The sequence below is a fragment of the Mus pahari genome, chromosome 16, assembly GCF_900095145.1.
Source record: "Mus pahari chromosome 16, PAHARI_EIJ_v1.1, whole genome shotgun sequence".
NCBI lineage: Eukaryota > Metazoa > Chordata > Mammalia > Rodentia > Muridae > Mus > Mus pahari.
In genome coordinates, this window is record NC_034605.1 from 27,770,185 (window position 1) to 27,792,958 (window position 22,774).

General features: G+C 41.6%; 1 protein-coding gene across 6 annotated transcripts in view; it reads left to right on the forward strand.

The window, feature by feature from the left end:
* Slc17a3 (solute carrier family 17 member 3) overlaps positions 1 to 21,622 on the forward strand; it is a 26,833-nt gene extending 5,211 nt beyond the window's left edge. For 3 of the 6 annotated variants that reach the window (XM_029547591.1, XM_029547590.1, XM_029547592.1), the window contains exons 2-13: positions 4,257 to 4,440; positions 6,913 to 7,124; positions 7,761 to 7,994; positions 8,544 to 8,631; positions 14,177 to 14,263; positions 17,456 to 17,574; positions 17,697 to 17,858; positions 18,336 to 18,465; positions 18,559 to 18,706; positions 18,975 to 19,065; positions 19,849 to 19,985; positions 20,073 to 20,899. In XM_029547591.1, coding sequence (XP_029403451.1) covers positions 4,350 to 4,440; positions 6,913 to 7,124; positions 7,761 to 7,994; positions 8,544 to 8,631; positions 14,177 to 14,263; positions 17,456 to 17,574; positions 17,697 to 17,858; positions 18,336 to 18,465; positions 18,559 to 18,706; positions 18,975 to 19,065; positions 19,849 to 19,983 — 1,497 coding nt within the window. In that variant the 5' untranslated portion in view covers positions 4,257 to 4,349 and the 3' untranslated portion in view covers positions 19,984 to 19,985; positions 20,073 to 20,899. Of the gene's footprint in view, positions 1 to 4,256; positions 4,441 to 6,912; positions 7,125 to 7,760; positions 7,995 to 8,543; positions 8,632 to 14,176; positions 14,264 to 17,455; positions 17,575 to 17,696; positions 17,859 to 18,335; positions 18,466 to 18,558; positions 18,707 to 18,974; positions 19,066 to 19,848; positions 19,986 to 20,072 lie in introns of all 6 variants that reach the window. The other 3 variants (XM_021215752.2, XM_029547593.1, XM_021215753.2) reach the window with 3 other exon arrangements.
* Positions 21,623 to 22,774: the final 1,152 nt, after the last annotated feature.

Below are 22,774 nucleotides of genomic sequence, written 5' to 3' on the forward strand. Positions count from 1 at the left end.
CAGTATCAGTATCAGTATCAGTATCAGTATCAGAATCAGTATCAGAATCAGTATCAGAATCAGTATCAGAATCAGTATCAGAATCAGTAGCAGTATCAGTATCAGTATCAGTATCAGTATCAGTAGCAGTAGCAGTATCAGAATCAGTAGCAGTAGCAGTTGTTAGTAATAGTTGTTGTCATCATCATCGTTTTTAAAAATCAATAGATTTCAGAAGGTTATTTATCAGTCATGGAATGTTAGTTCTGGCACTAAGTAGAGGTAGGTAAGGAATGGTTGTTGAAGTGGCTAAGTCTATCCCAAATGAAGATAACTAGCCTCCGAACTTATACAATCTCATCCTTTCCACTCTATTACAGTTCTAAGCAGTGAATCAGTCTTTGTAGACTCAGGTGCCTTCCAGGAACTCTCACTGACACCGGCAAAGGTGTATGCCCTGTCCCCCAGCTTGAATTGATCTTTTCCTTAGTCGGCTATGCTTCAGCCGTGTGACTACCATGGTGTTCTGAAGAAGTGCCACCTTTCGCAACCAAATTCATTCATTGCCTAGATTCTCATTCAGGTAAATTAGGAGACAGAAGTATAGCATAAGAGAAAATAAGGTTGCTCTTGTGCAAGAATACTGGATTAAGAAAACCAATGAGATGATATGAACCTTAACCAAGTTAAAATGTCTGAGAGGGGACTGGAGAGATGGCTCAGTAATAGAGCGCTTACTGTACAATGTAAAGACCTTAGTTAACTTTCCAGCACCCACGTAGAAAGCTGGGAGCTCCCTGCCCAAACAGTCTTGATTTTTAGGTTCGGTGAGAGATCTGGTCTCAAAAAATAAGGTGGAATGTAACTGAGGAAGACCCCCCAACTTTGCCTTCACATACATGAGCATACACATCCATCTTCATGGAAACATGCCCCTCCACATGCATACACATGCAAAAAGTGGCTGGCGTGCACTGCTGAGATACAATTCTTATATAACATATCTGAGGGCCTGAGTTTGACCCACAACATTAGCCAAAAGAAAATGAACAAATGCCTTAGAATAGAAGAAGAAATGGGGAAGGGAGACCATTGTAACAGTTGCGGGGGGGGGGTCATCAGAAGATGGTGGGTGGCCTGAGGGCAGTGGGAAGAAGTAATCATGGAGTTCTAAAACTGGGAATTGACTCTCACAGCTACATTTACTGACATCACAAAAGATCATAGCGCTGAGTGTAGCTTTTTAACTCATTGGAGAACACTGCTCATGAAAATAGGATAGACCGTGTTCAGCCTGGGACAACCAAGCTGTGCCACCATTAGGTTCAGGTTCACCTTTGTCTTTTAGAAAAAATATTTCTCAGTTTTTTAGTGGGGAAGCAAAGTACTTCCTTTAGAAATCAAAGACCAATTCTTAAGCCTTTTACCACATTTGTGTGTGTGTGTGTGTGCACACACACGCGCGCGTGTGTATGTGCGCATGCATGCTTTGGGGAATATACTTGTGACACAGCTTGGGGGAGTCACTTTTCTCATTGCTTCCTATGGGTCTTGGGGATCAAACTCATGTCATCAGTCTTGGTGGCAAACACATATGTCCACTGAACCATCATGGCAGCCCACCAAAAGCTGACTTTTAAAATGGTATGGTACACCATGGAATTAGAATGTCCAATGTTGAGAAGAGTCAGTTCCTTTTTTTTTTTAAAGATTTATTTATTTTAAGTACATGAGCACACTGTAGCTGTCTTCAGATACACCAGAAGAAGGTATTGGATCCCATTACAAATGGTTCTGAGTCACCATGTGGTTGCTGGAAACTGAACTCGGACCTCTAGGAAGAACAGCCAGTGTTCTTAACCATTGAGCTATCTCTCCAGCCCAAAGAGTCAGTGTCTTAAGGAAACTATATTGATAGCAAATAATACCATGAAAAGATGGTCAGCTTCTCTAGAGAAGTGTAACTAAAGCCAAGACGAAACATACCAGCTGCCTTCTGGAATGCCTCACATTTCAAAGGCTGGCTATACCAATTGATGGTGTGGATGCCTCAAACACTGTTGGTGAGCATGTAAAATGGCACAGTCAAATTGAAAAGCAGTGGGATAAATTCCTATGAAGATAGATATGCACTTGCTGCACAACACAGATATTCTAGTACTTGGTATTTGTCTAAAGGAAGTAAAAGTGCACGGTTATTATACAGAGGCCTGGACATGGGTATCCATAGGGGCCTCATTGTAATGCTCAAAAATCTATAAATATTACAGTGGCTCATCAAAGGGAAAATGGTTATACAAAACGTAATATAACTGTTCAGTGACAACCAAGGACCAACCCACGAATATGTACAACATGCATAAGTTCTCAAAATAATTATTCCGAGTTAAAAGGAAGCATCTCTGCATTGCTGTTTCCATAGCACATCTGGGGAATGTCAATTACTACTTGCCATCAAAAGCAGGTTACAATAACAGGAAAGGACAAGCAGGGCAATAGCAGGGCTGTTCAGTGACACTACTTATCACATATAAGTCAGCTTATTACTGGCATGAACAAAATGTTTTTCTTAAACTAGTCCACTAGTAAGATTGAGCACTGGACATTGTACACATCTCCCAGTTCTACACAGTGTTCTACATAGCAGTTTCATTTGGCCTAGAGACCTTACTATTGTACCATAGCAATGAGCTTTTACATGTGGGAAAGACGAGGTCTATTAGTTGTTCAATAAACTCTACAGACATAGCATCAACTTCTAGAAAATACCAATGTGGGATCTGAATTGCACGACCTGTTTATGCAGACTTGCTTCTCGGTTATCCTGGACCTTCGTGGTGAGTTATATGGGGTAGCAGCATGGGAGTCCACCAGGGCAGTAGACTAGAGGAAGCCAGCATTTCAGCTACAGGTAGAAGACTCCAGAGGAGCACAGTGCTGAGGTGACCAGGATCTGCATTTGCTATAGTTATTTCTTCTAATATACTCTGTGGGGCATTGATCTATGCACAGACAGGCTGGTCTCCAGTCCAGCTGAGGTCTGAACCCCCAAAGTCATAATTCAACTTCATGACACAGTAGGTGTTCCCTCCTGCTCCTGGAACTCTGGCCCCTGCCTAAGTTACCCCCCCCCCACAGCCCCCACAAGAGAAGCATGGTCAGTAGTAATGTAAGCAATGGCCCAAGCTTCTGACCTTCAGGCTAAACTCCTCCCCAGTTACCTAGCAACAGTGAAGACCATTAAAGGGGCTGTTCAGCCCCACCTTGCTCTCTTAGCTCTTACTTCTCTCACTCCTCTCTCCTCTTTCCTTTTCTCTTTGTCTTCTCCTCCTCTCGTTTCCTCTCCTCTCTTCTCCTCTTTTCTCTTCCTCTTCCTCTTTCTCTCTAGCCTTCTCTCTCTCTCTCTCTCTCTCTCTCTCTCTTTTCCCCTGCCTTTCTACAATAAAGCTCTAAAACCATAGAGAGTCTCTGCTCATCCAAATCCTCTGCACTCACTCTGGTCAGTGTTGGGAACCTCTTCCCCCATCCCTCTCTCCTATATCCCTGGTGGCTTTAGCAAAGTAGCTCCAGATTTCCCAGGTAGGGCTGCCCCTTGGCCACCTCTGAAGAGTGGGTCAGAGGAATGCCCACCCAGGGCTGAGTAGAAAGTGTATGTCAGCTCTCCCACGCCTGACAGACCAGAGAATAGGGAAAACTCTGATGAGGCGTGGGTCTTCTCCCTCCTCCTCTTCCCAAGGGCCCCCTTTCTGTTCCCAACCACACTCTACCTAGCAATCTCTTTCAAAACTACTGCAGCATCTTTCGGGACTTTGCTGTTAATAGCAGACAGAGACACGGGCATTTAGATTTGTTCCTTTGGCAAAGTAGATCAATATGAACCTGTATTGGAACTGGAGAGAGCCTAGCCTCCAAGGCAGAAGTCTTCAAGCATTCTGTAGTGACTCTGATAAATCCTGTGATAAGTAGTTCTAGGCCTTCGTGGCTGGATGCCTATTGTATTGAAGTGGGAGATAGTGACCAGCTCCACCCCACCTTGCACCCCAGTTAGATGGAATGAGCCTGGTTTCAACTGCTTGATACCGACGCTTCAAAGGTCAAAATGCATTTTCTTTTAACTAACACCTATGGATTATATATTGCCCTGTTAGACCACAGACCATCTAACTTGTTCTCTCTCTCTCCCTCCCTCTCTCTCTCTCTCTCTCTCTCTCTCTCTCTCTCTCTCTCTCCCTTTCTCTCCCTTTCTCTCTTTCTCTGTCTGACTCTGTCTGACTCAGCTCAACTGAAGGGTAATTTCATGTCGGTTCTTTTCTTTCCTTTTTTCTTTTTTTTCTGAGAAACGCTAATTACCCAGAAAGAAAAAAACCACAATGGCCACAGTGGTAGAGCTGAGCCCTACAAGTGAGCAGAGTGAGTTCGCCCTAGGTACGCCAGTGAACAAGAAGACCCCTGCCCTGAAAGGTAAACCGTGCACAGCTGTTTATCCACTGGCTTTATGGCACACTCTTTTCTGTAATGTATTCATACAAAACAATGGATTAATCACCTTTACATTTTTGATTCTTTTTGAAACGCACTAGCATTAATGCACACGTCACAGTTATGTGAAGGAAGGAAAAACACCCTTAGAATAGTTTTCACAGTTACTTTCTCATCTTTATCCATATGAATTTATTCTTCACAATTGTTAACGCTGTTGGCAGACAACCTCATGTCCCATTCCTTTAATATTTGCTTGCAATAATGCAAACATAATTGTGTTGCTTGATTAAAGTAAAAAATTACATAAATATCCCAAATCAAAGAATTTTTGTGAGCTTAATTTACCAAATGTAATGTCACTGCATTTATTCTACATGATTTTTATACAATTCTGTACTGTATTTGCTGTATTTTGACTTGCTAAGCTATCTTTTTCAGTATTGTTCTATAAGCCTAACAAAACCTTATTCTTTTCAAATGTTATCAATTCGTTAGAGCTAGCACCAAGTTAGACCAGTGAATGGGTCTCACTATGGCGTTTCCCTCCATGTCATGACACTTCATTCTTCTTCCTCCTCTCTACCCTGCCCCTGCCCCACCCCACCCCACCCCGCCCCCGCCCTGCCCCCTGCTCTCCAGGCGCCTCTGGCTCCTTTCTCCTCTTTCCTTTGATGAAATTCTGATGATGTGAAAGCAGAAGGGATGACTGTCTGAAGGAAGGACAGGAAGAACGTATTACACTTAAGACCTACTTGGTGCATTCCAGCAGGTTCATCTTCCACATTTACTTACCTTTGGATAGCCCAGGCTAGACTCAAGCTCATGGTCTTCCTGGTTCTGTCTTTGTCACTCAGTGATCCCTGCGGGCATATCGCCTTAAAGTCAATAGCCTGAAACAACTGTCTTTACCACCTCACTATCTTATGGAAGGAGATGTGGACAGAGCCCCCAGCAGCTTGGCTTCACTTCTTTTCTGGGCTTCATCCTGTCTCACTCTTGCACAAACCCCTCTAGTGTCCCCCACCCTATTCAGGATAAAAGCCACAGTGCTTCCGGCAGCACATGAGACCTTCAAGTTCTGCTTCTGGCTCCCTCTGCTTTGTCATATTCACCTGGTGTTGGCAGTCACTCCAGGCAATCTCTTTCTGCTTCAGGGCATTTCCACCTTGTAGCCTGTGCTTTCACCTCAGACACCCACAGGATCAGCTCTCAGGCATGTCCCTGGGACTGGACCTCTCCTTGTTTTATTTTCTGCACAGCCCTGACATCCTCTAAGACAGACTTACTGTTCGGCTCTGTCTGCTGTTCTCCTCCCCGGATCATGAGCTCCACCATCTGTGTGCTGCTACACACGGAGAGTGATCAGCAAGTGTGTGCTCAGTAAGAACTGAAGACACACATCTAAGCTGGCCAGTGTGGCTTAGGAGAGTGGCCAGTCCAACTCCTATCCAGTTCCCTGAAGTGAATCAGTTGGCTTGTTCAGGCACAGGATGAGCTGGGTAGACCTAGGCTTCCCTGAAAGACAGTCATTTGGTCTGCTAAAGTATCCATGGAGGACACTGGGAGCTCGCTGTGACACCCCAAGAAGACGCTGAGTTCTGAATACTCAGCTTATTTACCACAGTTGCTACCTAATCTACTTCTCCTGGGGGGAGGTGGAGGGAAAGAGATCTAAAGTGCTCTCAGCTGAAGTAGATCTGTAAGAATACCTGTATTGAGGTGAATACAGCTTCCTGCAGTCATATGACTTCCCTATTATCAGGTCGGTCTGTCTAATGTGTACTGTCAGGACAGCTACCCAGTGCAGTGCTACAGGGCTTTCTTAGGAGCAGTAGAAGGAAGCTGTCAGCTAGCAGCCAGCACTCCTCAGAGGGCCACTTCTGAGCCAGTCTCTCACTTCACTCACAGATGCGTGTGTTACCTGTGTTTTCCGTTCTTTGGACATCGCAGCCAAGCTCTGGGAAAGGGTGAAGAGGGTATCACTTCACTGCAGTGCTCGCTTCTTTTCCCACGACAGCTTCACGACAGGTTCTCAGCACTTGAGGGTCCCAAATTCCCTAGCTGTAAAACCTAATGATTTAGGAATGGGACAGACAAAATTACAGGAAGGACAGATAGCCCCAGTGGAAGCAGGCTCTGTATATCTGTAGTATCAAATGTTGCTTGGATCAACTCAATCATCTGCTACCTTTGAATCTCCTTTTGCTCACACCAGCAGGATCAGAAGTGTCACTTAAGTCTTTAGGTGGCAGCAGTCAGTAGTGACTTTCTACATTATGTCTCTTCTTTTGAGGCAGGTGATGTTTAGCTAGCCTCAAACAGCAGCCAAACATGACCAAACCCTGATCCTCTTGCCTCCACCTCTCAAGAAAGTCAAGCTTTCTGTTATATCTTGTGAAAAACTAATGCTAGCTCAATAAAGCAAGCCATGATGTGATGTCTTGTTTCCAGTCCCGAGTTTATGTTCCATGCGCTATGGAATTGCCTTCGTCACACACTTCTGCAACTTCACACTGATGGCGCAGAATTGTACCATAAGCATCACCATGGTAGCCATGGTCAACAACACCGACCACCCACCCCACCTCAATAGCTCTACTGAACAGCTTCCTGCTGGTTTAAATGGTGATCACCATGAAGCCTCAAAGCATCTTTCTACAAAGGTAGACAAAGCAAAATTTAAGTTTGTTCTCCCAGTTGTGTGTGCCTGTGGGACCCCGGGGCTTGAATGTTACATTGTGCTAACTGCCCAGTGGGTCCCAAGAATTCCCCTGCTTCTGCTTCCTCCATGATTAGATTACAAGCCACAGTGGTGGGCTTTTTATGTGGGCTCTGGGGCTTGAACTGAGCTCTTAAGGCCTGCACAGCAAGCACTTCCCCAACAGAGCCATCTCTTCAACCTCTGGGCTCAAAGTTTTGCTATTATTCATTTTCTGTATTTATTTTTCTAGAGTTTATACCTTCAAAAGGCCTTTTGACAGTTCTGGGAGGAGAAGCCAGGGCCTTACACATTTTAGACCAGTTGCTTTATAACTGACTTTCCAGCCCTCTCCCTTTTCTCTTCTGTTCATTACGTTTTTTGGAAAGAGCCTCGTGAAGCTGTCCCAGCAGGCCTTGAGCTCACTTTGCAGCCCAGGCCTTGAATTGGTGCTCCTCCTGCCATAGCCTTTTGAGTAGCAATCAGGCCCAGCTGTGTTCAAATTTTTTAATTGAGAAAAATTCGGATCTAAGGGGTCTTCTTAGAGAAGGTAAGTACTTTTCAGTGTGTGGCTCACAGAGGCGTTTTATGTTTCCTAAAGGCCCCTGTGTATAACTGGAGTCCTCAAACCCAAGGAATCATCTTCAGCTCTGTCCAGTATGGCATGATGCTGATGCAAGGTCCTGGCGGATACTTGGCAGGAAAAATAGGAACAAAGAAAGTGGTTGGAATTGCTCTGCTTGGATCTTCACTGCTCACTCTCTGCATCCCACTGGCTGCCAATCTTGGACTAGTTTTTCTCCTGGCAACTCGAGCAGTTCAGGGCTTAATGCAGGTACCAAGTGTCTCAAGTATTTCACCTCTTCTTCTTCTTCTTCTTCTTCTTCTTCTTCTTCTTCTTCTTCTTCTTCTTCTTCTTCTTCTTCTTCTTCTTCTTCTTCTTCTTCTTCNTTCTTCTTCTTCTTCTTCTTCTTCTTCTTCTTCTTCTTCTTCTTCTTCTTCTTCTTCTTCTTCTTCTTCTTCTTCTTCTTCTTCTTCTTCTCCTGCTTCTTCTTCTTCTCCTGCTTCTTCTTCTTCTCCTGCTTCTACTTCTTCCTCTTCTTCTTCCTCCTCTTCCTCTTCCCCCCTTCCTCTTCTTCCTCTTCCTTTTTTACTTCCTCCACCTCTTTCTACTTGTCTTCTTCCTCTTCCTCCTCCTTCTAAATGTAAACCAGGCTGGCCTCTAACTCACAGAGATCCACCACCTACCTGCCTCTGCCTGTTGAGTGTTGGACTTAAAATTGTGTGTCACCACACTCAGCCCTAGATATTGAGTATTTTCAAACTTTGAGATGAATATTTCTATATAGTGCTTCATCAACATATCTAATTATTTTTATTACAGGGCACTGGATATGGGGGACAGTTTGCACTCTGGCAGAGATGGGCTCCTCCGAATGAACGCAGCCGACTCTGCAGTATTGCTATGTCAGGTAAAGATGTGTAGTCTAGATGGGTACTTGGCATCTCAGTGCTTCCTACTGGGCTCCAAAACATTCTTTCTGTTGAACAGTCCTTTTGCTGATTCTAAGACATGTTTATATAAATTAAGGAAACCAATCCTTTATTTATTTATGATGTGACTTATTTTTCCCTGTGCTGTGATTTGCAGCATACCATTACTTGTGATATGACTTCTCACCTTTAAAAATGTTTTTATGTTGCTAAATTGATCACTTTTCTTTTGTGGAATTTGAAATTTCTACTCACTCATGGAGATGTTGTAAAAACAATTACCCATGTTTTTAATGAATTTGTAGGGTTTCATTTTCATACATTAATTCTTGACAGCCATATGAAACTTATATTCTCATTCCATCTGACGTATGGATTCAACTTAATGATTTTTGGAATTGCTCTAAATTTTTCTGAGAACATCTTCCCTTTAAAAAGGTCCAATTACCTTTATTTACTTACTGTATATACATGTCACAGCATAAACTTGGAAATCAAAGAACAACTTCCAAGAGTTAATTTTCCCTTTTACCATTGTGGGTTTTAGGACTCAAACTCAGGTCATCAAGGTGCTTGTCTTGGCAGCAAGCACCTTTACTGGATGAACCATTTTGTCAGTTCCTGAGATTTTTCTTTGAAAATGACCTGTTAGCGTAGTGTGCCCATAATGAAGATTATGGAGGCAGAGCCCTAACATATACTAGGGAAAGTGAAGAACAGATGCTATAAATTAACAGTGGCCACTATCAAGGCCTTCACTGAGTAGAAAAAGACTAATGCTATGGGCAAGGTATGTGTTCAAAGATAATCAACAACTCTTCAAGTCCAAAACCATGAGTTAGCCACATACATTAGAGGAGCCTGCTGGCAGCAGACCTCGAAAACCCCCTCAGAAACCCCCCCTCGGAAACCCAGAATGGTAGTATCGAGTGTGTGTCATGAGAGTTCACATCCGCTGAGACTATGCAATTTAAAGAAAACAAATTTGCCTCAGTTACCCAACTGTGAGGATCTCAGAACACAAGATAAACCAGAGAATAAAAGCATGAGACTGCGGACACAGCAGCTGGGGGATTAACTCAACCAACAGGGGATAAAACACATGAATGTAAGCTTATATGATGACAAACGCATGCAGTGCCAAAACTCAGAAGGCTGAGATCGGAGGGTCACCACACAGACTAGCCTGGGCTAGGCAGTGAGTTGCAAGCCCTCAACTCAACAAAGCAAACATAAACCGAAAAGCACAAACTATTTTTAAAAAAAACAAAAAACAAAAAAAAACAGAATAAAGGCTGTGAGTGTGAGGACCTGCTAACTCCCTTCCCCTTCCCTTACTGATCTATAGGGCCTAGACCAAAATGAGTCAGCTGACATATTTAGGGGCGCTCACGTATCTCAGGAGCCTGTATGCCCCCACAGGCTTTCTTGAGGAACTCCAGGGAGAACTTCTTCTCTGATTTCAGAAAGCATCGGGAACATGGCTGCCTGAAGGCGGCACAGAGAGAGCGGACGGAAGAGTCCATCACCACAGAGCCTCCTGAGCCTGCCTTCTTGTCTCAGTAGGATTGACATCACTTCCTGTGATGGTGATGTCTGGGTTGAAAGACAGGAGATCTCTACCCCCCCCCCCCCGAAATTAGAGAAAGATACCCCCGAGAAGCACGTGCCTAGGGCCCAAAGGGCTCCTGCCAGCCTCTAGTGCAGAACACACTGTAGGTGTGTCTAATCTTTGACTGTGTCACCCTACATTGTCATCTACAGAGTTCACACCTGAGAACAAGACTGAATGATGAACACATGAAGTCTCATCCCGAACTAAATTGCTGAGTCAAGTTTTCTTTAAGGATGTGGTCTGGGTGTGGTGACCACCCTCTAGTGAAGGCTACACATCCAAGAGTACACAGGCAACACAAATTGGACTTATGGTTTAAAGATAATAGGGCACAGTTGTGTGTGTGTAGGGGAGGCAAGGTGGACCTAAGAAAAATTAGGGAGGAGGGAAATATGATCAAAATACATTGCATGATATTCTCAAAGAGCTAATAAAATGAGAAAAAAAACAATCATAGACTATCTCATAAAGTTTAAGTAAGTTTAAGATTTTATGTTAGACTGTATTCATATCTATCCTAGGGAGTAGGTGGTCTGTGGGTCATGGCTCAGATATGCTTTCAGGGGCTACAAAAGATGCATATGGGTAGGGAATTTTATAGCTACTCAAAGAGCTTTGGAACTAAGCAGATCAAACAAGACTTGTAGCTTAAGGTTAGTAGGNNATGAATATATATATATATATGTATATATATATATATANATATATATATATATATATATATATATATATATATATATGTATATATATAGTGTTCTTAGCTTAGTCCAGAGCTCAGAAAACAGACAGGCAGGCTCTCAAAACAAATTGAGTGCCTTCATTGCACAACCTTCTGAGTTAATTTAAAACATGGAGTGAAATAGAGAGAAGAGAGAAAGGAGGGAGAGAGAGACAGAGATGGGAGAAGGAGAGAGGTGGAGACGCGCGCGCGCACACACACAGACATATGAGGGAGGGAATAACATAGTTATCTAATGGGAGATAGGAGGCTAGCATATGGAAGGGCCATCTGTTCTCAGATGCCTAAATATATACTCTGTCTTTCTGCCTCAGCCTTCTCACCAAAGGTGTGGTTATGAAAAATGAAGTTAGAATGTCCCCAAAGGACAAACAAGAAGTCTCCAAAGGGAAGGCATCCTGAACCAAAGACACCTGTTAGCTCTGTGGGAGGGACATGTGGAAGAGTAGAGCAGGTCAACTAAAGATCCTGATAATTGCTGGGGTTTTTTTGTTTTGTTTTGTTTTTTGTTTTGTTTGTTTGTTTGTTTGTTTTGGTTCTTGAATACCTGGGGCAGAATGAGCAGCCACATAGGCCCGGACTTTTGCATGTATTGAATCAGTGGTGCTGTGCAATAACGTGGTCCCTTTAAGAGGTGTGGAAAGCCAGTGTACAGTACTTATCAACGCCTATGCTAAAGAGACCCATGAGATATCGGTCTTAAGATACATAAAGAGGAGGAGAAGATGGGTACAGTTAATGCCACAGACTCCAGCCCTCCAGGGATTTGACACTTCACATGCTCAAGATCAAAGGCTTTGGGAGTGTTCCCTCACAGATAAATACCAAAACATACAGAAGGGGGCTCTAAAGAGATAAGTATCTGTTTTGGTTTTACTCACTTTTTATTTTCTAGAATATTGAAAAAATATTTTAACTGTTAAATCTTTTTAATTGACACAAAGTTATATATATATATATATATACATGACATTATACTATGAGATATTTCAGTACATGTGAACACTTACTAAGGTTCAAATCCAGGCATATCCATCCCCTCCAGCATTGACCATCTCTCTTTAGTGAAATTATTCAGAATTCTCCATTTTAGATTTTGAAATGTGGTATGCTAGTGTTATTTACCCCTCTGCCTGCTACTATACAAGAGAACACCAGAACTTGTGCTTTGTTTACAACATGGATTCTCTGCTATTGGTACTGCATGCAGATGGGTAAGAGTCAAGAGTAGAGAAGAAGGTGAGGGTGAAGAAAGAAGAAGACGTTCACTTAGGAGGCCAGGCTTGAGGTAGATTGGGTGAAGGCAAGCAGACAGGAAAGAACATGGCCTTGCTCGGATAGAGGAGTCTGTCTTTCCTTATAATCAAGGTAAAGGCAAACGTTTAGGTGAAAAGTACTGATTGGGTGGACCTGGTGGTAGAAAAGGGACTCACCTCCAGTTTTCTTTCCATTCACCTTGGGACTTGGAATTCTCTTTCAAAAGCTGCCTTCCCTGTTGTTAAAAGGCCAACCTGAGACAATTGATTTAACTGTGACTGGTTGCACTTGATCAAACGCCAAGTTTGATTGCTGACATTCAAATGAGATAGCATAGACAATATGCTTCAGTGAACATGAATTAAAAAAAGAAGATCCTAACAATTATTTCTACCTTGTAGTGTAAGTTAAAAAGAAATCCAAACAAAAGAGTAAATCTATAGGCCACAGATCTGATTGCACAAATGCCCATTAAGTGCTGACTGTGAAATACACTGTAAACAAAGGTGAGGAGGAAAGGACTGTGGCCAGCAAACCACACGGGGACTATTCACAGTGCACAGAGTCTGTAACTTGAGGCAAAGGGAAACAATAGAAAGAAACAGAAAAAGACAACAAACAATAAAGTTGGTAAATAGTGAAAAACTCAACTTCATTAAAAAGAACATAATTAAAAATTAGAGGGTTTTTTTTAATCATTTATATTGGAAGAAAAGTGCCTTAAAATTTTTGAGGCTATTAAACACTATCAAGGAGATAAGAAAGAAAGAACTATGTTGTCAATTTAAGTTGAACAGCTTTCAACGTAGAACTTTTGCAGTATTTACCAAAATTTAAAGCATACATAGCCATGGAGCTAGTGCAGCTTATCCTCTGATACTTTAGTCACAGACAAACTGTGTTTCTATTTCCAGAAATGAGTAATGATGCCTGTTTAGAATTAAAATCTACCATGTAATGGAGATCTTTGTAAGAGCAATTGATTAATGAAGATGAATGTTGGGGCTGGAGAGGTGGCTTCGGGGTGAAACTCATGCACTGCTCTTGCAGAGATGCCCAGTTCTGTTCCCAGCACTCATGCCTCCACTGCATCTCTAGGGGATCTGCATCCTCGTCTGCCTCCACGGGCATTTCATTCACATGGACAGTCTAGTCCTGCCACTCACTGCAGACAGACATATAACGTAATTCAAAAATAAAATCTAAAAAAAAAAAAAAAAAAAAAAAAAAAAAAAAAAAAAAAAAAAGAAAAGAAAAGAAAAGAAAAGAAAAAAACTTATAAAACCCTCAGGCCATTATGATCCTGTTTATTTTAAAATAACAACTCTGTATAAATATGGAATTTGACAAGTTGGCTAAACATAAAAAAACTTAGAATTATTTGCAAAGCTGTGAATCAGGAGGGAATGTGCTTACTATTTATTAGAATGCTCCGTGAAGTTGTAGAAATTAAAACAGTGTCATTAGCATGTGTATGGAGAAGCAGCTTCCAGTGAATGCATTTACAAATAGCATAAAAGTGCAGAGGAAAGAAGCTGAGTGACTGTTTCTTGTACAATAAATCAATGTGATGCTTATCTTCAGAGGGGTAGAGAGGGTAGAAGTGGAAAGTATACCAGAACCTTGGCTCTTCATGGTGTTTAATTCTATAATAAATGCCTATCACTGTAAATTAAGACAGCACAAAAGGTAGTATGGCAGTGACCTGAATGTCACTTGGGAATTTTAAAGGGAAAAAAAAAAAAAAAAAAGACTCACTGGAGGCATAGGAATTAAAGGACTAGTCTGAAAGTTTTACATTTGCATATGTATATTCTGTGGTTTGGTGGCTTCTCCATGTTCATCTACCAGTCTATAATATCTGTCTAGTGGAAGGCAGGGGCCCTGTCATTTTCTTTCTGTCTCTCTGCAGGAATGACATTGGGAGTCTTTACTGTCCTCCTTGTGGGCGGCATCATTAGTGAAGCCCTTGGGTGGCCCTTTGTCTTCTATATTTTTGGTAAGTTGCTTGCTGGTTTCTGGAATATTCGGGAATGTGCTTCTAAGTTTGTGCATCTGTGTGAACTCTTCTAAAGGAGGAGATTCAAAATGTAAAAGTGTTAGGGAAACAAAATATTAAAATATAAGGAATTACTTTGCTAGCTGTCTTAGGGTTTCCATTGCTGTGAAGAGACACCATGACCAAGGCAACTCCTATAAAGGACAACATTGAATTGGGGCTGGCTTACGGGTTCAGAGATTCAGTCCATTATTACCAAGGCGGGAAGCATAGCAGCGTCCGGGCAGGTATGGTGCTAGAGAAGGAGCTGAGAGTTCCCCATCTTGAACTCAAGGCAGCCAGGAGAAGACTGAGCATCCTCAGGAGAAGGGTCTTAAAGCCCACCCCCAGAGTGACACACTTCCTCTAACAAGGGCACACCCACCCCAACAAGATCACATCTCCTAATAGTGCCACTCCCTGGGCCAAGCATATTCAAACCACCACACTAAGCCAAGATGTGAAAAATCCTCTGGCTTCATATAAAGTGCTGCTCTCCTGCCATAAGGCACAGTCATCAGGATGCCACTGTGCCTTGTAGGCAGGAGGGGAAGATTTGGAAAGCAGTGTTTTCTAAAAGACAGAAGAAAACTATCTGAGGAGGTAAACGTAGCCATGAGGTTTGTCTTGGTTAAACATAGCAAAGGGATGGAGTCCTTAGCAAGCCTTGAAGTTTCCAAAGCAAAGAATATATCAAATACTGAGAGTAATTTGGGATAACTTCACTATTGGCCCCGAGACTTTCGTTTAGCTAGAAACCAAGAAAGTACTGCTTCACCTACAGTTTCCACTGGAGTGGCTTTGCATTTTATTTTCAAATTCTCCATCAGCTTGTTTTATTTACAAGCCTGCTCCTCTTCCAGACAGTGAGTATCTTGGAGACAGAGATGGGTTCTTGTCAGATCTCGAGACTCTGTAGAATTCACAAAACATGAAAACACTAGTCCACAACAGATCATTGGGGTGGACATATTAACACCAAACAAAGATAACTTCAGAACGAGGAGTATTATCAACTCACCAAGAAAAGTCAAGAATCTGAAATATATATGCACCCAAAAGCAGAGTTCCCAAGTACACCATGAAAAAACTGACTGGATAAGGTTGAGAAGTAGCCCAGTTGGTAATGCTCTTGCCTAGGATAAAGCCATGGGTTCAGTCCCCAGTACCACAGAAAACTGGACTGATACCTACCTCTGATCTCAGTACTCAGAAGGCGGGGACAGGAAGATCAGAAATTCAAGGTAATTCTGTACTATATGGAGAGTTTGAGACCAGCCTGGGATATGTGGAGCAGTGTTCTATGGAGTGGGACTAAGACAAGAAAATAAAACCTTAAAGAAATATTAGCCACCTTAGCCGAATCCGTGAGCTCCAGAGTCTGAGATCGTGTGTCATGGAAATAGGATGGAGAGCAATCAAGGAAAATGTCCAGCACTCTGTCTCTCTCTGTCTCTGTCTCTGTCTCTCTCACACACACACACAAACACACATACACACACACACACCGCAGACCTATATATAAAATTAGAGAAAAATATTCTTCTAGAAGACAGCAGGGAAATTTTATTTGTTCTTTAATTAACCAAAAAAAACCCTCCTAAATATGACACCAGAAATATGAGCCATAGAGAAAATCAATAATTTGAAAATCACCAGAGTAAAAAAATATATGTCATCTTCAAACGGCATTGTTAAGACAATAGAAGGGCAGACTAGTTCAAGAAGAAAATGTCTACAAAACACTTAATTAGATGTTTTTCTAAAATGTGTAAATAATTTTCAAAACTCTATGAGAATATAAAACCCTCAATTGAAAAATTGGCAGAAATATTTTACCAAATGCATCCACAGAGAACACAGAACTATGACTAGACACCTATTTAAGAACCTTTAGTCATGGGGATATGAAAATTAAAAATAACAATGAGCATCTCCATATACCTATTAAAATGGCTAATACTGGAAACATTGACAGTGTTAGGCTGTGCCTCAGGTCTGTGACCCCATTCCCACAACAAATGAACAGGAAATGTTGAGACAGCTTGTTTGAAAACTGAGAAGAGTTCACAATGAACTTTGGCAATGGCTTAGCCTAGAAAATGTCCTAACATGAGAAGAAGTCATTCAATATACCCAGATTGTGGCAGCCCAGCAGAGATAGCTACACATCCACATTTATTCCTGCACTGTTTACAGTATCTCAGGGATGGAACCAGCATAGATTTCTAGAAACAAAAAGCAGATAAAGACAATGTGGTGCAGATACACAGTGGAATTTTATTCAGTCAGAAAGAAGAATGGAATTATGTAATTTTCTGGAAAATTGATGGAACTAGAGATCATCATATTAAGAGAAATAAGTTAGATGCAGAAAAACAAGCCACATATTTCTCTCATTTGAAGAAACTAAAATTCTTTACAAATGCACAGCTGTCTACTTATCTACATACATGAATACATACTTATGTTATAACATACATACATATACATACATACATACATACATATATACATACACACATACATACATACATAGATACATACATACCAGCATGTATACATACATACTTGGGTCATAACATGCATATACATACAAATTTATATGGGTTATAACATACATATGCATTCATGGGTCAGAACATCCACATTGGTCATGAACATATACATACATATATGTGTATACACACACACACACACACACATATATATATATATATATATATATGTATATATATATATATATATATATATGGATCACAACATACATATATGTACATAAAAGTATATAGGCAGCTAAGGGAGATTAGTAGATGATAGGAGGGAAAGGGACAGGAATGACTAAGTAAGAGATAGGAAGAAGCTGACATGATCAAAACATGTGATACATTTAAGAGAAATTATTAAAAACCAATATTACATACAATGACTACTACACAAAACAAAGACAGTGCAGGGTTTAGTAGTAATGAGTCAAGGAAGTGTTGACAGATGTACTGTGATATCAACACATGGGATCGGGACAGGAGGTATGTGGGAACTCTGGGCTATCTTTACAACATTTAAACAAACTTAACATTATTGCACAATTTAAGGTCTGCTTTAGAAATTATAGAGATGAGCTCCCTGATGAACTCCTCTCTCTGCTTGCAGGAGGTACTGGTGTGCTCTGCTGCCTTCTCTGGTTCATTCTGATTTATGATGACCCTGTCTCTCACCCATGGATAAGTGGCCCAGAAAGGGAATATATTTTATCCTCTCTGAACCAACAGGTACATATAAGAACTCTAGCATCTGCAGAAACCTTGTATCCACATCTGGGTTCCTAACGGTGGCTGAGACTCTGAGCCCCTCGTGTTGATCTTATTACTCAGACCAATGAATTTCTTTTCAGTTCAGCTCAGAAGAGCAGCCACTTCCCATCAAAGCTATGCTCAAATCTCTGCCTCTCTGGTCCATGTGTCTTTGCAGTATGACCCATCAGTGGCTTGTTAACACCTTTATAATATACACTCCAACCTACATCAGTTCTGTATTCAAAGTTAACATCAGAGACGTGAGTAAAATTCACTCCATTCCTTCTCCATGTTTGCATCATCTGTCACAGTAATTCTAACTGCAGGACATTGAGTCCCATTACCCAAAATATCTTGGTTTTTCTTTTTTAAGAATCATGATTTATTATTACTGCTATACTGCTTCTTATATATTTTTTATAATTTTTCTTTAATTAACGGTTCTTGTTATAGTATTTTCTTTTTTCCTTTTTATTAGATATTTTCTTTATTTACATTTCAAATGCTATCCCCTTTCCTGGTTTCCCCTCCAAAAACCCCCTATCCCCCTACCCCTACCCCTCGCTTGATATTTAAAACTAATGATAGACAGTAACTTTGCTGGGAATATTACTTAAGAGGTTGCCAGGTTTCCAAGGGGTGGGGGATGGTTTCAACAAGTCAGGATGTTTAGGAGATTACCAACACGTTTTCTCCCTCCCTTAATTATGGCCACTTACCTAGTCTTCTCTTCTCAGAATGGGTTCCTGTCTTCTCTTCCCTTTTTTGTTGCCTGGGTCCTTGGTATCCTGGGAGGACAGCTGGCAGATTTTCTACTGAGCAAGAATTTTAGGCTCGTAACTGTGAGAAAATTCATCACAATTTTAGGTAGGAACAGGGTTGTGGGTTTTGCATGATGTAAGCATTCAACAGTCAAAGAATGCATCTCACGCTTGCATTTGTCTGTTCCACATTTCCTAGGAAATACTCCATCTGCAGCCCTCATTGCAGCTCTGCCTTATGTCCAATCCAGCTATATTACAACAATTATATTTTTGACACTTTCCTGTGGAATATGCCCTCTATGTCAGGCAGGAGTCTATATTAATGCATTAGACATTGCTCCAAGGTAAGATTCTTGTATCTATTCTTAGTTCACATTTTCTGGGAAAAAGCAGTCTAAATGTTCTAGGAGCATCAAGGTTTGGAAACAATAAATCATAAGCATGAACTGTTGCTGGGCCTAGAGTGAATTGGTGAAATACACACTTGTTAAATTGCTTTCCATTGAATATGCACGGCCCAAGTCCTTTTGGATGGATTCACACATAAACCAGGGCTGAAAGACACTGTCAGGTGTGTCTGAATTTAACATGGGCTATTGTTGTCACTCACAGGTATGCCAGCCTTCTCATGGGAACATCAAGAGGATTGGGACATTCATCGGCTGTGGTGGTACCCATTGTTGCTGGCTTTTTCCTCAACCAGGTAGTTTCCATTCCAAGACAGATTTTTAAAATACTCTCCCACGTGTATTTGCAAAAGTTATAGCTAAAGAATATATTCATAGGTTCAGAAAGAGTGCTCACTTCACTTTGGGGTGACCCTGAAGTGTGGAGCCTAATAAGCCAGAGTTGAGGTCATTTTGGAACTAATCAGTGAGCCACTTAGAATCTCAATTTGAAATGGCAAACAGGGTCACAAGAATCTCAGAAGAATGTTTCCTGCCAAGCCATCTGAGGGTGAATTTTTCATTTGTATAAGCAACCAGACAGAGAAAAGAATTGGAGAGCAGGCATTTTATACATGGTGCGTCCTGCTTGGCCTTTCCTTCTCAGATCAGTTTGGAAATTAATCACCCTCATCTCCTAATGCTTAAACTGAAAATCTGGTAGAATGAGCTTTTCTGCTCAGAGGACATAGCTCTGAAGCCAGGGGTCTTTTCACTACATTGCAACATGGATGGGGGAATCTTAGAGCCAGTTTTAGCATGGTGGTTGTAGGCAAGGTTGGACTACAGAGAGTATGTGTGACACTTTAATGATAAAGACAAACGTAGCTCTATAGGTCAGTCACGAGGGTCTTCAAACCTCTCGTATTTAGAGTATTTTGAGCATATTTTGGAGTTCTTACCTCTAATTATCAAGGCACTTCCTAAGAACTGAATTTCATCAAGAAACCCTTCTGGAAACTGTTGTCTGAGTTAGTGATTCAGTTTCATAGGAAAGGAGATGAGAGAAGTAATATGTTTTTTGGGTCTTGTATTTCCAGGACTCTGAATTCGGGTGGAGGAATTTCTTTTTTGTACTGTTTGTGGTTAACCTACTTGGCTTAATCATCTACCTCATGTTTGGGAAAGCAGATGTTCAAGAATGGGCTAGAGAGAGGAAGCTCACTCGTTTGTGAAGGTAAGAGACAATGATTTCGGTAGAGTTACAGTCACAGAAGCAGGACTTCCAATTGTTAATTTCTTTCTTGTCACTTTCCTTCCTCAGCTGTCCTACTTGCAGTAAAGAAGTCATTACATATGCTGGTCCCTATGTGGGAAGACTTTCATGAAAAATGATGTCATGTGTTTCCCCCCTTTCATCCAGACTTTTTTTTTGAAGAAAATATGAGAGGAATAAAACATCAAGTAAAATGATAAGAAGGGACCAGGTTGTCATCTTTGAATCAAGAATTTGGTGCTGACATGGCTGTTTCAATTCTTTAAGGGACCAAAGTTTATGGTCCCTTGCTCCCAAGTGGTAATCTTTACTAGAGCCATTATTTATTTTCTATTTGTCAGGTTGAATATTCATTTCTCGTTATGCCTGTGGTACTAGAAGCAGAGCAAGCAGTCTTTGACTGGCTAGCCTGCAGTTTCTATTTCCTGGGTTGGCACTGACACGTGTTCCACACATGGCTCATTCTTTTTCACTGTGCTCAGGCTACTGGAGGGTGAGTTGCATGTCCTGCATCCACACTCCCTGTCTACTGGCTTCTGCCAGATTTTTGATGGAGAAATGAAAATGTAGTCTGAAGAACTTAGCACAGAGGGCCACTGCAGTCCCCGGCCCTGAGAGGCAACCCCCTTGTGTGTTCTGGTGACTTCTTCCCTCTATTTGTTATTTTTGTCTTCACTTGTGCCATCTCTGTTATTCTCTAGAACCTGTTATGGTTTTCTTGCCCTATGCCTGATCCTGTGCAAATTATTTCTTTCCACTGTCCTGAAACTGCCCAGTGTGGCTGTCATCTCTCTTCTGTGAGATATGCCTAATTTATGGTAAAAATCACCTGTAAGGATCAAAAATAAAACTGACTTAGTATTTTTGTAAAGTAATGGTTTGTAGGTATCTGTGGGTCACACCAAGTTCAGAGACCCGGGACAGCATTGAGAACTGTTCCCCATGCTGACCTTTACTGTCTATGACAGAGATTACTGTCCTCAAATCATATCCTACGGAGGTGGTGTAATACATTCTGAGTACAGATCAGGGCAAGATTAGAGAGGCCAACCATGAACAAACACAGCAATGATTGTGATCTTGGTATGAGCTCAGGTCTGTCTGTTGGAACACTAGAGTAAGTTAAATACAGGTTTCCTTCTATTGTGCAGAATTGGGTATAGTAGCAAAGGGACACACATGCGACACAGATGAAGATTTGCCATCCCGTGCAGAAAACACAGAGAAGGTCTCATGTGCGAAGCAATTCCAGGGGTACATATTAAATGGGCAGCCCTACTTCTACAAAAGCCTAAAAGCAGGAAACAGGATGCATTCTAAAGGGAGTCCCCTATCTGCATATTCATAGAAAAGCACAAAGCACAAAATCAGAGGAAGATGTGTGGCTAATGCATGTAGTGTTCCTGTGTTATGGGAGTTTGAGAACATTATATAAGCAGTGAAGTAGAGCTCATAGCAATAGCTACATGGACAGATCTTTCTAGATGGAGCATTTTTCCTATAATTTCAGAATTAGGATGACACGTCAAATGATCATCTGCATGCTGGTTTTTAAAACAGCAGTACTAGGGACTGGAATAAGGCAGGACATGTTGAAATGAAGAGAAGAGGGGTGGGAAAATGCTTGTGTGGAAGGATTTGAAGACCCTACCATTTAACTGGATGGATGGTAGAGAAGACAGACAGAAGGTGAGAGTCCTAGGGCTGGAACCTGCGAGACAAGATAGATTATAAAACAGAGACTGCAGAAAGATGACCTCTGATCAGAGGAAAGATAATGAGCTGACTGGGGTGGAATGAGTTCGCAGTGATGTTGGAATGGTCAAGCAGCCATAGACTCAAAAGACTAGACTCCACCATTTGTCCCACATGCCTACCAAAGAGATCACTGTGTGGTGGTAAAGGACAATGAAAAGAGATTAACTTGGCATGGCCACATTGGAAGCCGTGTCCCTAAGTCTGTCTTCAAGGTGCCAGTGGTCTGTTGTTCATTGTGTCAGCTCTGGTCCTTGTCTTGAGTTCTGGAGAAGTTGACATTGCTGTCACCACTTGAGGGGAGTAATCTTGAGTTCCATGGAGTGATGACATCTGTTCTAGGGTGTAGCCTCACCACCTGAGTAACTGATAATTCCTTACTTGGGAGCAGGAGATTTATCCTGCAAATTGTAGTTTGGCTCTTTTATCATAAAGATGTTTATTACCAGTGTTTTAATCCCGGAGTTCAACGTAACTGCAGAAGAGAATGACTGCCATAGTTAGGTTTCTACAGCTGTGATAAAACACCACGGCCAAAACAATGTGGGGAGAAAATAATTTAATTTACCTTACAACTCTCAGGCCACATGCCATCACCAAGAGAAGTCAGTACAGCAACTTAAGGCAGAAACTGAAACAGAAGCCATGAGGAAATGCTGCTTACAGGCTTATTCTCCATGGGTTGTTCATACTGCTTTCTTATATAACTCAGGGCCACCTACCTGCCCAAGGATGAGACTACCACCAGTCGTCCAGGTCTTTCAACATCCATCATTAATCAATAAAATATTAATTAAGACTTGTCTATAGGCCTGATGGAAGGTTTTACACATCTGTGGTTCTTCTCCCCAGATACCTCTAGCTTGTGTCACCTTGATAAAGTAAACCAGCCAGGACAATGACTAGGAAGAGAACTGATTGTTCTTGAGTAATAACAATAGCTAACATCACTGGACACTCCAAGAGTGGCTTAGTAGCATGATGAAGGCCCAACC